Source organism: Oncorhynchus keta, chromosome 24 (genome assembly GCF_023373465.1).
Source record: "Oncorhynchus keta strain PuntledgeMale-10-30-2019 chromosome 24, Oket_V2, whole genome shotgun sequence".
Classification (NCBI taxonomy): domain Eukaryota; kingdom Metazoa; phylum Chordata; class Actinopteri; order Salmoniformes; family Salmonidae; genus Oncorhynchus; species Oncorhynchus keta.
The window spans coordinates 23,625,662-23,641,132 of record NC_068444.1 but is presented as its reverse complement, the minus strand read 5'-3'; the positions used below and the strand labels follow the sequence as shown (position 1 = coordinate 23,641,132).

The following is a 15,471-nucleotide window of genomic DNA, read 5'->3' as shown; positions in this document are numbered from 1 at the left end:
CTCTAGTCTACTCTCTTCATTTACCCAGCTCTAGTCTAGTCTCTTCATTTACCCAGCTCTAGTCTACTCTCTTCATTTACCCAGCTCTAGTCTACTCTCTTCATTTACCCAGCTCTAGTCTACTCTCTTCATTTACCCAGCTCTAGTCTACTGTCTTCATTTACCCAGCTCTAGTCTACTCTCTTCATTTACCCAGCTCTAGTCTACTCTCTTCATTTACCCAGTTCTAGTCTCGTCTCTTCATTTACCCAGTTCTAGTCTACTCTTCATTTACCCAGCTCTAGTCTACTCTCTTCATTTACCCAGCTCCAATCTACTCTATTTCATTTACCCAGCTCTAGTCTAATCTCTTCATTTACCCAGTTCTAGTCTAGTCTCTTCATTTACCCAGCTCTAGTCTACTCTCTTCATTTACCCAGCTCTAGTCTACTCTCTTCATTTACCCAGCTCTAGTCTACTGTCTTCATTTACCCAGCTCTAGTCTACTCTCTTCATTTACCCAGCTCTAGTCTACTCTCTTCATTTACCCAGCTCTAGTCTACTCTCTTCATTTACCCAGCTCTAGTCTACTCTCTTCATTTACCCAGCTCTAGTCTAGTCTCTTCATTTACCCAGCTCTAGTCTAGTCTCTTCATTTACCCAGCTCTAGTCTAGTCTCTTCATTTACCCAGCTCTAGTCTACTCTTCATTTACCCAGCTCCAGTCTACTCTTCATTTACCCAGCTCTAGTCTACTCTCTTCATTTACCCAGCTCTAGTCTACTCTCTTCATTTACCCAGCTCTAGTCTAGTCTCTTCATTTACCCAGCTCTAGTCTACTCTCTTCATTTACCCAGCTCTAGTCTACTGTCTTCATTTACCCAGCTCTAGTCTACTCTCTTCATTTACCCAGCTCTAGTCTACTGTCTTCATTTACCCAGCTCTAGTCTACTCTCTTCATTTACCCAGCTCTAGTCTACTCTCTTCATTTACCCAGTTCTAGTCTCGCTCTTCATTTACCCAGTTCTAGTCTACTCTTCATTTACCCAGCTCTAGTCTACTCTCTTCATTTACCCAGCTCCAATCTACTCTATTTCATTTACCCAGCTCTAGTCTAATCTCTTCATTTACCCAGTTCTAGTCTAGTCTCTTCATTTACCCAGCTCTAGTCTACTCTCTTCATTTACCCAGCTCTAGTCTACTCTCTTCATTTACCCAGCTCTAGTCTACTCTCTTCATTTACCCAGCTCTAGTCTACTGTCTTCATTTACCCAGCTCTAGTCTACTCTCTTCATTTACCCAGCTCTAGTCTACTCTCTTCATTTACCCAGTTCTAGTCTACTCTCTTCATTTACCCAGCTCTAGTCTACTCTCTTCATTAACCCAGATCTAGTCTACTCTCTTCATTTACCCAGCTCTAGTCTACTCTCTTCATTTACCCAGCTCTAGTCTACTCTCTTCATTTACCCAGATCTAGTCTACTCTCTTCATTTACCCAGTTCTAGTCTACTCTTCATTTACCCAGTTCTAGTCTACTCTCTTCATTTACCCAGCTCTAGTCTACTCTTCATTTACCCAGCTCTAGTCTACTCTCTTCATTTACCCAGCTCTAGTCTACTCTCTTCATTTACCCAGCTCTAGTCTACTCTCTTCATTTACCCAGCTCTAGTCTACTCTCTTCATTTACCCAGCTCTAGTCTAGTCTCTTCATTTACCCAGCTCTAGTCTACTCTTCATTTACCCAGATCTAGTCTACTCTCTTCATTTACCCAGCTCCAATCTACTCTCTTCATTTACCCAGCTCTAGTCTCGTCTCTTCATTTACCCAGCTCTAGTCTCGTCTCTTCATTTACCCAGCTCTAGTCTACTCTCTTCATTTACCCAGTTCTAGTCTCTTCATTTACCCAGCTCTAGTCTACTCTCTTCATTTACCCAGCTCTAGTCTACTCTCTTCATTTACCCAGCTCTAGTCTACTCTTCATTTACCTAGCTCTAGTCTACTCTTCATTTACCCAGCTCTAGTCTAGTCTCTTCATTTACCCAGCTCTAGTCTAGTCTCTTCATTTACCCAGCTCTAGTCTACTCTCTTCATTTACCCAGCTCTAGTCTACTCTCTTCATTTACCCAGCTCTAGTCTACTCTCTTCATTTACCCAGCTCTAGTCTACTCTCTTCATTTACCCAGCTCTAGTCTACTCTCTTCATTTACCCAGCTCTAGTCTAGTCTCTTCATTTACCCAGCTCTAGTCTACTCTCTTCATTTACCCAGCTCTAGTCTACTCTCTTCATTTACCCAGCTCTAGTCTACTCTTCATTTACCCAGCTCTAGTCTACTCTCTTCATTTACCCAGCTCTAGTCTACTCTCTTCATTTACCCAGCTCTAGTCTACTCTCTTCATTTACCCAGCTCTAGTCTACTCTCTTCATTTACCCAGCTCTAGTCTACTCTTCATTTACCTAGCTCTAGTCTACTCTTTCATTTACCCAGCTCTAGTCTACTCTTCATTTACCCAGCTCTAGTCTACTCTCTTCATTTACCCAGCTCTAGTCTAGTCTCTTCATTTACCCAGCTCTAGTCTACTCTTCATTTACCCAGCTCTAGTCTACTCTCTTCATTTACCCAGCTCTAGTCTACTCTCTTCATTTACCCAGCTCTAGTCTACTCTCTTCATTTACCCAGCTCTAGTCTAGTCTCTTCATTTACCCAGCTCCAGTCTACTCCTTCATTTACCCAGCTCTAGTCTACTCTCTTCATTTACCCAGTTCTAGTCTAGTCTCTTCATTTACCCAGCTCTAGCCTACTCTCTTCATTTACCCAGCTCTAGTCTACTCTCTTCATTTACCCAGCTCTAGTCTACTCTCTTCATTTACCCAGCTCTAGTCTAGTCTCTTCATTTACCCAGCTCTAGTCTACTCTCTTCATTTACCCAGCTCTAGTCTACTCTTCATTTACCCAGCTCTAGTCTACTCTCTTCATTTACCCAGCTCTAGTCTACTCTCTTCATTTACCCAGCTCTAGTCTACTCTCTTCATTTACCCAGCTCTAGTCTACTCTTCATTTACCCAGCTCTAGTCTACTCATTTACCCAGCTCTAGTCTACTCTCTTCATTTACCCAGCTCTAGTCTACTCTTCATTTACCCAGCTCTAGTCTAGTCTCTTCATTTACCCAGCTCTAGTCTAGTCTCTTCATTTACCTAGCTCTAGTCTACTCTTCATTTACCTAGCTCTAGTCTACTCTTCATTTACCCAGCTCTAGTCTAGTCTCTTCATTTACCCAGCTCTAGTCTAGTCTCTTCATTTACCCAGCTCTAGTCTACTCTCTTCATTTACCCAGCTCTAGTCTACTCTCTTCATTTACCCAGCTCTAGTCTACTCTCTTCATTTACCCAGCTCTAGTCTACTCTCTTCATTTACCCAGCTCTAGTCTAGTCTCTTCATTTACCCAGCTCTAGTCTAGTCTCTTCATTTACCCAGCTCCAGTCTACTCTCTTCATTTACCCAGCTCTAGTCTACTCTCTTCATTTACCCAGTTCTAGTCTAGTCTCTTCATTTACCCAGCTCTAGCCTACTCTCTTCATTTACCCAGCTCTAGTCTACTCTCTTCATTTACCCAGCTCTAGTCTACTCTCTTCATTTACCCAGCTCTAGTCTAGTCTCTTCATTTACCCAGCTCTAGTCTAGTCTCTTCATTTACCCAGCTCTAGTCTACTCTCTTCATTTACCCAGCTCTAGTCTACTCTTCATTTACCCAGCTCTAGTCTACTCTCTTCATTTACCCAGCTCTAGTCTACTCTCTTCATTTACCCAGCTCTAGTCTACTGTCTTCATTTACCCAGCTCTAGTCTACTCTTCATTTACCCAGCTCTAGTCTACTCTCTTCATTTACCCAGCTCTAGTCTACTCTACTCTTTCATTTACCCAGCTCTAGTCTACTCTCTTCATTTACCCAGCTCTAGTCTACTCTCTTCATTTACCCAGCTCTAGTCTACTCTTCATTTACCCAGCTCTAGTCTAGTCTCTTCATTTACCCAGCTCTAGTCTAGTCTCTTCATTTACCCAGCTCTAGTCTACTCTCTTCATTTACCCAGCTCTAGTCTAGTCTCTTCATTTACCCAGCTCTAGTCTACTCTCTTCATTTACCCAGCTCTAGTCTACTCTTCATTTACCCAGCTCTAGTCTACTCTATTCATTTACCCAGCTCTAGTCTACTCTCTTCATTTACCCAGTTCTAGTCTAGTCTCTTCATTTACCCAGTTCTAGTCTACTCTCTTCATTTACCCAGCTCTAGTCTAGTCTCTTCATTTACCCAGCTCTAGTCTACTCTCTTCATTTACCCAGCTCTAGTCTAGTCTCTTCATTTACCCAGCTCCAGTCTACTCTCTTCATTTACCCAGCTCTAGTCTACCTCCTGCTTGGCACAACCCAATATCACCTGAGAATTATGGTTTTTCAGAGGTGTGTTGGCTCGGCTTGTCCAACAGTTGAGAAAACACACACATGTCCAGGAATTTACAAACCGGTTTAATAAACAGTGTGGGGGGGGTTACCTAAGGCCGGTTTAGACAGCATTAATAAGAACACCACTCTTTCCCCATATCAGAGGAGTGTCCTGGAAATAAATTATATCCTGGAAACTTCTTTGGAACTGAATACTATAGTATAACATTAGGACCATCCGAACAACTCCAGTTAAACCTATAGCATACAACTTGGTGAAGATAGAAGTCTGAATTTGGCATCACTTTGCACTAACATAAGGGACATTATACGGTCACAGGAAAACGCATATCTCCTTAGCTAGAGTCTGACCCATGTTCAATCTGTCATTATGCAATATTCATTTGAATGGGAGTAGATGAACCACCACTAACAACCCAGCCCAGATTGGGGATCATGGGGGATAGAGAGTGAGGAGAGGGGGTGAAGAATGAAGGCAGACTGCCTTGGCTTGCCTGGTTAAAACCATACCGCCAGGGGCAGCACGGCTACAGCTGCTCAGCACCCCACCTCACCCCCCTTAAAAGAAACCTTACCCATCCCAGCTCAGTCCGACCTACCCCGCCTAAGCCTAAACCTGGCATGGCACAGGGGTGGGTGGAGTGTATGCCCGGAGGCCATGATGAATATCATACCCCCAACCTGTTAGGAATAGACTGGCCCGTTGTTAATCATGGTACCCTTTATTAGTTTGATTGAATATCTTTAATCCATGTAATTATTGGCATGATGAATAGCTCACGTAGACAACAGAACAGTGGATTTGCTGAAACAGTCCTGGTCTCCAATAGAACACAAGCTAAACACAGCATCCAGTCTTCCTAAAAAAAAAAAAGACCTTAGACCTTTTTTAGATACTCCCAATAAAAACAATGTCTGGTGGTAAAAATGAGCCAAAATAACCACCGTAATGTAACGACAAACTGTTACACAAAACAAAACTCCAAAATAACAAACTAAACCAATGAAAGTCATAGTTCTAAAAGAGCTAATGTTGCTGTTTTAGTTGGTTTTGTGGACGGTGTAACGCTGAGAGGTCTGTTGATGTGATGCTCTGGTTAGTAACACAGCGCTCCAGCTTGCATGCCTCTGGGAAGCGGCCCGGCGTACAGCATCGGAGCTGTAAAGCCACCGTTTGACAATGCTATTTCAGCAGGCCGCCCAGCCTCAGCCCCAGGCTACACAGGCCAGCTGGGTGAGACAGAGAGGCAGAGCAAGGGATGGAAGGATGAAGAGAGAGAGAGGGAGCATCAGTGCCACCCAGAGGGAGAAAGGAGAACAACGAGCCCATACTGAAGAGTAAAGGGAACTCAGGCTGGAAGACTGTCCTGATATAGCCTCTGATATGCTGATTCCATTCCTATCTCATATTTTCACAAACGTGAACATTGTATGATTATTTTGATTAAGGAAAAACATGAAGGGTGAAAAAAACCACATGGTCTAAAATTGTCTTGCTGTATTGTACCCCCCCATTCTGCTCACACCATACTGTACCCCCCCATTCTGCTCACACTGTACTGTACCCCCCCATTCTGCTCACACCATACTGTACCCCCCCCCCATTCTGCTCACACCGTACTGTACCCCCCCATTCTGCTCACACCATACTGTACCCCCATTCTGCTCACACCACACTGTACCCCCATTCTGCTCACACCATACTGTACCCCCCCATTCTGCTCACACCATACTGTACCCCCATTCTGCTCACACCACACTGTACCCCCCATTCTGCTCACACCATACTGTACCCCCATTCTGCTCACACCGTACTGTACCCCCCCATTCTGCTCACACCATACTGTACCCCCATTCTGCTCACACCATACTGTACCCCCCATTCTGCTCACACCTTACTGTACCCCCATTCTACTCACACCGTACTGTACCCCCATTCTGCTCACACCATACTGTACCCCCATTCTGCTCACAACATACTGTACCCCCCCATTCTGCTCACACCGTACTGTACCCCCATTCTGCTCACCCCTGTACCCCCATTCTGCTCACAACATACTGTACCCCCCCATTCTGCTCACACCGTACTGTACCCCCCCATTCTGCTCACACATTAGTAAATTACTGAAATGGGGGTCAGATTAATCAAGAATAATAACCACTCCTCTAGGATCAGCCGCCCCCCCCCCCCCGCGCTTCTCTCTCTCTCACACGCAACCCTTTCTGCATCTTCCTTACCTCTGCCAACTTCATTTGCAAATGAAAAGTTTGAGGAGCGTCTTCTTGTTTTGGGGAGATGGCAGCACAGTGTGTGTTGGGGGGAGAAGATAGGGTGGGGGAAGAAGATGGGGTGGGAGGAGAAGTGGAGGAGGGGGTGGGTGGCAGAGAACCAGATGAAGCAGCCCTCGCCTGGGGGCCTTCGGTCTCCCCCAGCAGCGGCAAGGCTGTTCCCGGACCGCCGTCCACCGTTTGTTCTATTATCCAATCTCCTGGAGCCTTTTGCCCAACACAGCTCCAACAACTGCCTGCACCTCTTCCACACACAGCCCTCCATCGCTCTCTCTCTTCTACTCCAGACACGCACACCACCTTTCTTTATGGGGCCATATGGCTGACAGAAGCCAGTAGATTTAGCGGCACATCTGCGTATGCATTACTGCTCTCCTTAAAGGGCCGTGATGCAAGACGCCAGTGTGTGTTTGTCAGAGTGTTGGTGATAATTGCTGAAGGAGCATGCTGGCAGGGGGTGAAGGGACGGTGTGGCACTTGGTGCAGACGGGCAGAAGTGTGGTTAAAACAACAACTGAAGCGACGGGGCAGAGCAGTGCTGTACACACAACATTTTAAAGTGTATTGGTGTACAACCTAAACCCTAAACAACTTTTCAATTCACTTATGTAGCTTAGTTTCTTGAAGATAATTTCTATACACATGTCAATGTAATGATAAATGTTTAGAGTTGGATAGATTACACAGTGCACAGGTGAGAAAGCGGTGTCAATAGGACTGGAGTGTGCTTGATTAAACTACAGTTGTAACTCCCGGACTTAATTGCATTCCTGTTGAGGAAGGAAAAATCTGCCTGCTGCTGAATCTCTTCTATCATCCAATTATTGCTTTCTATAGACACTGAAACATTAGGAACAGAATACATGACGATACTGAAACAATTCAAACACGTCATTATATTATTTACCCCAATTACTTCATTACAAAGATGCTCACCAGGAACTTGTTTTTCTCTCTTGAAAGAATCATTCACAATTTGGCAATTTGATAACTGACTCCATACTGTGTAAACCTATCCAATTCAGTAATTTATCTATTCATTGCATATAATTCAATTCAATATATTGATTGAATAATTTGATTCATCTTCAACTACACATCACACAAATGCTTCAGAAACAACTTTTCCTTATGCAATTTATAGGATACATCCGCTGTCAGTTAAAGTCCAAGCCTTACACTAAAATATTGCTTTACATGAGAGTCCTTGGATCATAAGATAGTCATTTAGGAAAATTACATCTGGAATACTAACTAAATCAAATTCTCTGAATAGATAATACCTACTCTAATAAAATGTTTTACTTTTTATTCAGTGTGGTTAACCCTTTATCACAACAGTGTTTGAATTAGTTATACTATTCTATTCTTGATTAATCACTTTGATTGTGATATCATTTTCATCATAATTAAAAACAGAGCCTCAAATCAGGAGCTGTGTTTAAAATGTGTCTTGAATAAAATGACAGATCAAATATCAAACCACAATGCAACATGTTAGTTCCTGATACATTCTCTGAACAAAATGTTGCTATAGCCAGATAACTAGGCTGTGTTTCAAATCATTCAATTGTGTTCCTTACAATATATATCATGTTGCATACTTTGTGTCTCGGACATCTCTCCCCAATCTCCGGGCAAAAAACACAGAAATACTATAATAAATAAATAAATGCAGGAGCGAAAACATTGTGTGCTAAAACCCCTGTGTAGCTTGGCATTCTCTCCCCAAATGTAAAAATAAATCAAGCTGATTTTCCAAATGTTTCATACGCGCCACGCTGTTGCAGCTCTTCACAGCACAGATTGCGCTCAATGTAGAATATGTGAGAGCGGCAGAGCCTTGGTTATTTGCATGTTGGATGAACCCATTTGCACCTGCTTGTTAACACGTACACCTTAACCCCGTGTGCCAGGGCAGTATGCCCGCTGTGCCACCTATTCCCAGAGCACTGAACACACAGGAGAATCACCCTTAGCATAGTGCTGCTGGGATTAGTGAGGAAGGGAACTTGGCAAAACACCAGAATCTCAAACTAAATGCCTCACGCGTCATAATGGTTCTCATAATTGTACGCAGCCACATCTCCACTTCTTTAACAACAGAGATCTTGTTTTACATTTGTGAGGTAGGTACATTAAAGATTAAGCCAGGCTCCAGATTTCTCTCGATCCTTTCAATGCAATCACAACAGACAACAACTGCCATCACTGTAAATAAGTACCTATACGTCTTCGCAGTAAAAATTAAGCTCGCCTTCAAGGTTCAATTACAGTGCTCAAACAAGATTCACCAAACATAACTGATAGTACATCTTAATTGGAAAGAAAAAATTACAAATTTTAAATTTCTACACACCTGTAGAAAACAGAACTCTATTTTCCCACTGTGTCTTCTGCAATATGGGGATTCACAACGTGAACAACGTCACAGACCGTACAGCTGCAATTCTCTCTCAACTTCTTTTTACCTATTGTTTTTCTTCCCGGCACGTTTTTGACAGTGGGTGTTAAACAATATGTAGTGCTACGTTGGGAGCGGGGGTGTGGGGTGGGGGGCGGGCGGGGGATACAGGCTCCTAGAAGAATCCTCAGTGGAGCGCCGAAGCACGGAGCTGACGCCCACACCCTCACCCACGTGGCACTGCCAGGCTGTGTGCCAAGCGGCCCTGGGCTCAGCGCTGTGGGCCGTATAGTAAGTTCTGTATACCCTCCCGAGTCAGATGGAAGAGGCCCCCGCAACACAACAGTCTTTAAAAAGACTACTGTAGACCAGATACTGTGCTACTGTACTGACCACTAGTGCATACACTGTACTGTATCTCTACTGCCGGGAAGGTTAGACTTCAAATTCTTTTCACTCTTCATCTTCTCCTTTCAAAATGTCCTTTAATCGCTACAGTACTCAACATGAGAGCGATTGATCCTAGATCCTAGAAAATCAATTCGCACTTCATGGCTTAGCAATATCCTTCCATAATCCATATCAGCTATCCCTGTGCTTGTGTAGACCAGGGTGTGTGTGTGTGTGTTCGCGAGTTAATACCTGTTCTTCATGCGCTGGTGCATCCTCCCATGTTGTACACACTGCTCCTCCATCTCTGTACAGCGAGCTCTCAGCTTCCCAACACTCTCTTCCAGATGATCTTTCTCCAGGGAAAGCTGCTCCACCTCGCGCCTGTCAACCACACATACAAATACATTTTTACAATTGTTGCTTTTAACGGCATTGAGTGTTCAGCTATCAGTCTTGCCAGAGATTTAATTTTGTTGCCAACCAGGGGTGTGTTCAGTTTGATTCAATAATCTGCTACGTTGTGTGACAGTTGGTATTGAATGACACGTTTCCCCAAAACAGTGTGCACTGTTCTTCAATAGCACGTGAAGTACGTTTGCTGTAGGCTGTAGTGGAACAGGTGGAGAACTTCAAGTTCCTCAGTGTCCACATCACTAAGGAATGAACATGGTCCACACACACCAACACAGTCGTGAAAAAGGCACAACAATTTCTCTTCCCCCCCAGGAAGCTGAAAAGCTTTGGCATTGGCCCTCAGATCCTCAAAAAGTTATACAGCTGCACCATTGAGAGCATCTTGACTTGGGTTGCAAAAATCCAGGAACATTCAATAAATTCCCTGGTTTTCCAGAAATCCTGGTTGGAAGATTCCGGATTTCCTGTTTATTCCCTCCTGATTCTGGGAATCGTCCAACTGGGATTTCGGCAAAGTTATCATTGACTCAGTACTGGTACCCTGTGTATACAGCCAAGTTATCATTGACTCAGTACTGGTACCCTGTGTATATAGCCAAGTTATCATTGACTCAGTACTGGTACCCTGTGTATATAGCCAAGTTATCATTGACTCAGTACTGGTACCCTGTGTATACAGCCAAGTTATCATTGACTCAGTACTGGTACCCTGTGTATACAGCCAAGTTATCATTGACTCAGTACTGGTACCCTGTGTATACAGCCAAGTTATCATTGACTCAGTAATGGTACCCTGCGTATACAGCCAAGTTATCATTGTCTCAGTACTGGTACCCTGCGTATACAGCCAAGTTATCATTGTCTCAGTACTGGTACCCTGCGTATACAGCCAAGTTATCATTGACTCAGTACTGGTACCCTGCGTATACAGCCAAGTTATCATTAACTCAGTACTGGTACCCTGCGTATACAGCAAAGTTATCATTGTCTCAGTACTGTTACCCTGTGTATACAGCCAAGTTATCATTGACTCAGTACTGGTACCCTGTATATATAGCCAAGTTATCATTGACTCAGTACTGGTACCCTGTGTATACAGCCAAGTTATCATTGACTCAGTACTGGTACCTTGTGTATACAGCCAAGTTATCATTGACTCAGTACTGGTACCTTGTGTATACAGCCAAGTTATCATTGACTCAGTACTGGTACCCTGTGTATATAGCAAAGTTATCATTGACTCAGTACTGGTACCCTGTGTATATAGCAAAGTTATCATTGACTCAGTACTGGTACCCTGTGTATACAGCCAAGTTATCATTGACTCAGTACTGGTACCCTGTGTATATAGCCAAGTTATCATTGACTCAGTACTGGTACCCTGTGTATACAGCCAAGTTATCGTTATTCATTGTGTATTTACTCCTTGTGTTATTATCTTTCTATAACTGCTCTATTTTTTCTCTGCATTGTAGGGAAGGGCCCGTAAATAAACATTTCACTGTTAGTCTACAACTATGAAGCATGTGACAAATACCATTTGATTTGTACTTAACGCACACTAAGTAATAAACGGTTTTACCACCATTTTTATTTTTTGCAAAGCTTCCAAAAGGTGAATAGCCAGGTTGTTGAAACCTTAAGGATTCTCTCATAAACAGCAACAACAGTGCTCCAACTCTGCCAAGTCTACCCCATTAGGTGATAGCGATAGCTCATTTCTCCAACTGTGTGATCCGACAGAAGGCTGCTGCCATAGCTATGAATGACATTTAGCCAGTAGGTTGTTCTGAAAGATAGGAGCCATTGACACACTGCATTCCAAGTATGAAATGAGAGGAAAGAATGAGAGGAGCTGTAGTGTTAACCGACATCTACAGTTGAAGTCGGAAGTTTACATACACTTAGGTTGGAGTCATCAAATTATAATTTTTTTAACTCGTTTTTCAACCACTCCACAAATGTATTGTTAACAAGCTATAGTTTTGGCAAGTTGGTTAGGACATCTACTCTGTGCATGACACAAGTAATTTTTCCAACAATTGTTTACAGACAGATTATTTCCCTTATAATTCACTGTATCACAATTCCAGTGGGTCAGAAGTTTACATACACTAAGTGGACTATGCCTTTAAACAGCTTGGAAAATTCCAGAAAATTATGTCATGGCTTTAGAAGCTTCTGATAGGCTAATTTACATCATTTCTGTCAATTGGAGGTGTACCTGTTGATGTATTTCATGTCCTTCCTCCAAACTTAGTGCCTCTTTGCTTGACATCATGAGGAAACAAAATTAAAAAGACCTCACAAAAAAATGGTAGACCTCCACAAGTCTGGTTCATCATTGGAAAAAATGTCCAAATGCCTGAAGGTAGCACGTTCATCTGTACAAACAATAGTATGCAAGTATAAACACCATGGGACCACGCAGCCATTATACCGCTCAGGAAGGAGACGCATTCTGTCTCCTAGAGATGAACGTACTTTGGTGCAAAAAGTGCAAATCAATCCCAGAACAGCAGCAAAGAATATTGTGAAGATGCTGGAGGAAACAGGTACAAAAGTATCTATATCCACAGTAAAACCAGCCCTATATCGACATAACCTGAAAGGCCGCTCAACAAGAAGCCACTGCTCCAAAACCACCATAAAAAAATCCAGACTATGGTTTGAACTGCACATGGGGACAAAGATTGTACTTTTTGGAGAAAAAATATAACTTGGAGGAAAAGGGGGGAGGGTTGCAAGCCGTCCATCCCAACTGTGAAGCACGGGGGTGGCAGCATGATGTTGTGGGGGTGCTTTGCTGCAGGAGGAACTGGTGCACTTCACAAAATAGATGGCATCATGAGGGTGGAAAATTATGTGGATAAATTGAAGCAACATCTCAAGACATCAGTCTGGAAGTTAAAGTTTGGTCACAAATGGGTCTTCCAAATGGACAATGACACCAAGCATACTTCCAAATTTGTGGCAAAATGGCTTAAGGACAACAGAGTCAAGGCATTGGAGTGGCCATTACAAAGCCCTGACTTCAAACCTATAGAAAATTTGTGGGCAGAACTGAAAAAGCGTGTGCGAGCAAGGAGGCCAAACCTGACACAGTTACACCAGCTCTGTCAGGAGAAATAGGCCAAAATGTACCCAACTTATTGTGGGAAGCTTGTGGAAGGCTACCTGAAACATTAAACAATTTAAAGGCAATGCTACCAAATACTGAGTGTATGTAAACTTCAGACTTCAACTGTATGTACAGCAGTGGTTCTCAAACCTGGTCCTGGGGACCCAAAAACAGGTGCACATTTTAGTTTTTGCCTTAGCACTAACACCTGATTCAAATCATCAAAGCTTGATGATGAGTTGACCATTAGACCTTAGCTGTGTAATGCTATTGCAAAAAAGTTAATGTGCACCCCTTTGTGTCCCCAGGACCAGGATTGAGAACCACTGATGTACAGCTCTGTGGCAATCAAGACTTTCAGGTAAGGAGCTCCATCCTTTTCCCAAGTTGAGGTCTACTCATCCCACATGTGAGGAGCCCAAATTGGCCAGCAGGCTATTGGCCTCCCCTCATTCTCTTCTTCTCTCAACAGGCTGCACTGGGCTGTGGAGAAGGAGGAGGCCTTTGCCTTGTTTACTGTTGGGTGTAGTGGTGCAGATGAACGCAGTGCATTCATCTGGCTAGCAGGCCGGCAGCGCTTTAGCTGGCACATTGAGCATGAGGCATCGGGAGCTGAAACAGCCTGCAGACACACAACAAAAGGCCACCGCAGTGCAACACTGAATGAGGGCTACGCAGCGGATGTCGTGGTTTTACAATTGTGTGTATGTGTGTTTAGGAGAGAGAGAAAGCGAGAGCATTTAAACGTTGGCTTACAAGCTGCTCTCCTCTGTGTTAGCATTACTGAGTATGTATCTGTGTGTATGGGTGTATTCTCTTCTAAGATGAGAGTGTGTCGTCCTGTATATGGGGTTGGTAGGACCTAGGCAGGTTGGGCGGTCTGGCTGAGGCAGATTGGGGGCTGTGATGTGACTAATGTGCTTTACACTGTTTTAACAGCTGACTGGCCCAAAGGCCTGAGGTGACAAACGTGTGTGTGTGTGTGTGTGTGTGTGTGTGTGTGTGTGTGTGTGTGTGTGTGTGTGTGTGTGTGTGTGTGTGTCTGTGGACAGACTGGCGTGGCCCACTGCATAATGACAGCAGCTCTGATACAGCACAGTGTCGTGACAACATTGCAAAGGAACAGTGCCACGGAGAACAGATTTCACAATCTGGAGGTATGCGCAATGGTTCTTCTCATCCAATGTCATATCTGACATTATGGTCAAAGACAACAAAGGTCGAGGTCTTTCGCCGGCAACGCAATTCCAGGTTCCATCAGGCACTGAAGTCGGGCAGTGAAAATATGTCATGCTTTGAATTGCTTTTTGTTTTTTAAACTGCTGGTTATCATGACCGCATTTTAAAAAGTCTGACAGAGTGACATAAATAGTATAAATAAGTGATAAACGTCTCTGAAGAAGACTGGCCACTCTTCCGAGCCTGGTCCCTCTAGGTTTTTTCCCTGGTTCCTGCCTTTCTAAGTTCTTCCTAGCCACTGTGCCTCTGCATCTGCATTGCTTGTTCTTTTGGGGTTTTAGGCTGGGTAGCTGTAAAGCACTCTGTGACAACTGCTGAAGTAAAAAAGGCTTTGATTGACTGATAAATGTCCGGTAAATAAGTGTTAATGTCTAGTGTGGGTGTGTTACCTGCTAGTCTCTGTCAGCGTCTCTAGCTTGGTCCCCAGACTGAGACATTCATCCTTCAATTTCCCTATCAGGGCATTCTGGGAGCTGAGGAGGGCCTCCAGCTCACCCACTGCAAGAGAACATGGGATAGCAGGGTCAGTGACCACAGTCATGATACATACTGTACATTCACTCAACATCAAATATCTTGCATCCTGGACAGGTACAGGAAAAAGATGGTGAATTACATACAATATGTTTATTTGTGCCTAGTATCTTGGTGCAGATTCACCATGCAATAAAGTTGTTTACTGTTTTTAACCTTGTTGTCATGTATAATAAATACAAATAATGACATGTTTTATTGCCACATACACCACACTCAGTAGGTGCAGTGAAATGTGTTGTTTTACAGTGCCCATAGACTGACTCGCGACTCTTTTGGAACGATCCAACGCTCGACTTTGATCAGTCTTTGAAATGTTGTGCGGCGGTATCATCACCAACATATGTCTTTTTAAAACAATGCCGCAAGTTTGGAATGTTGTCCATTCCACCTGCTCTACCATTCTGTCACAATATAACTCATGAAGGACTCAGTCTTTTGAAAAGTACCTCAGATTTATAAAGAGCCTTTCAACTATTTACTATTCTGTGAAATAGCAGCCGAGTGGATATGCAGATGACTCTTCCAGGCTTAGATCTCAAGTGCTTCATGCAGGAGAGCTTATGAAGTGTTTTACCTCACCTGGCATTCACAGGGAAATTGGACTTCAACATTGTACATTCTGGCTGAGTAAGGGTAG

At 43.5% G+C, this 15,471-nt stretch overlaps 1 protein-coding gene across 6 annotated transcripts in view; it reads right to left on the bottom strand.

Moving 5' to 3' along the window:
- Positions 1 to 15,471, bottom strand: part of sdccag8 (SHH signaling and ciliogenesis regulator sdccag8) — a 103,832-nt gene that overhangs the window by 47,323 nt on the left and 41,038 nt on the right. For 4 of the 6 annotated variants that reach the window (XR_008078411.1, XR_004829565.2, XM_035801118.2 and 1 more), the window contains 2 exons: positions 14,687 to 14,795; positions 9,773 to 9,904 (listed from right to left, as the gene is read on the bottom strand). Coding sequence is in view for 4 of the 6 variants with exons in the window: in XM_035801118.2 (XP_035657011.1) it covers positions 9,773 to 9,904; positions 14,687 to 14,795 (241 nt within the window). In the remaining 2 variants the exon portion in view is untranslated. Of the gene's footprint in view, positions 1 to 4,576; positions 5,298 to 5,328; positions 5,668 to 9,772; positions 9,905 to 14,686; positions 14,796 to 15,471 lie in introns of those variants that run through there. The other 2 variants (XM_035801119.2, XM_035801120.2) reach the window with 2 other exon arrangements.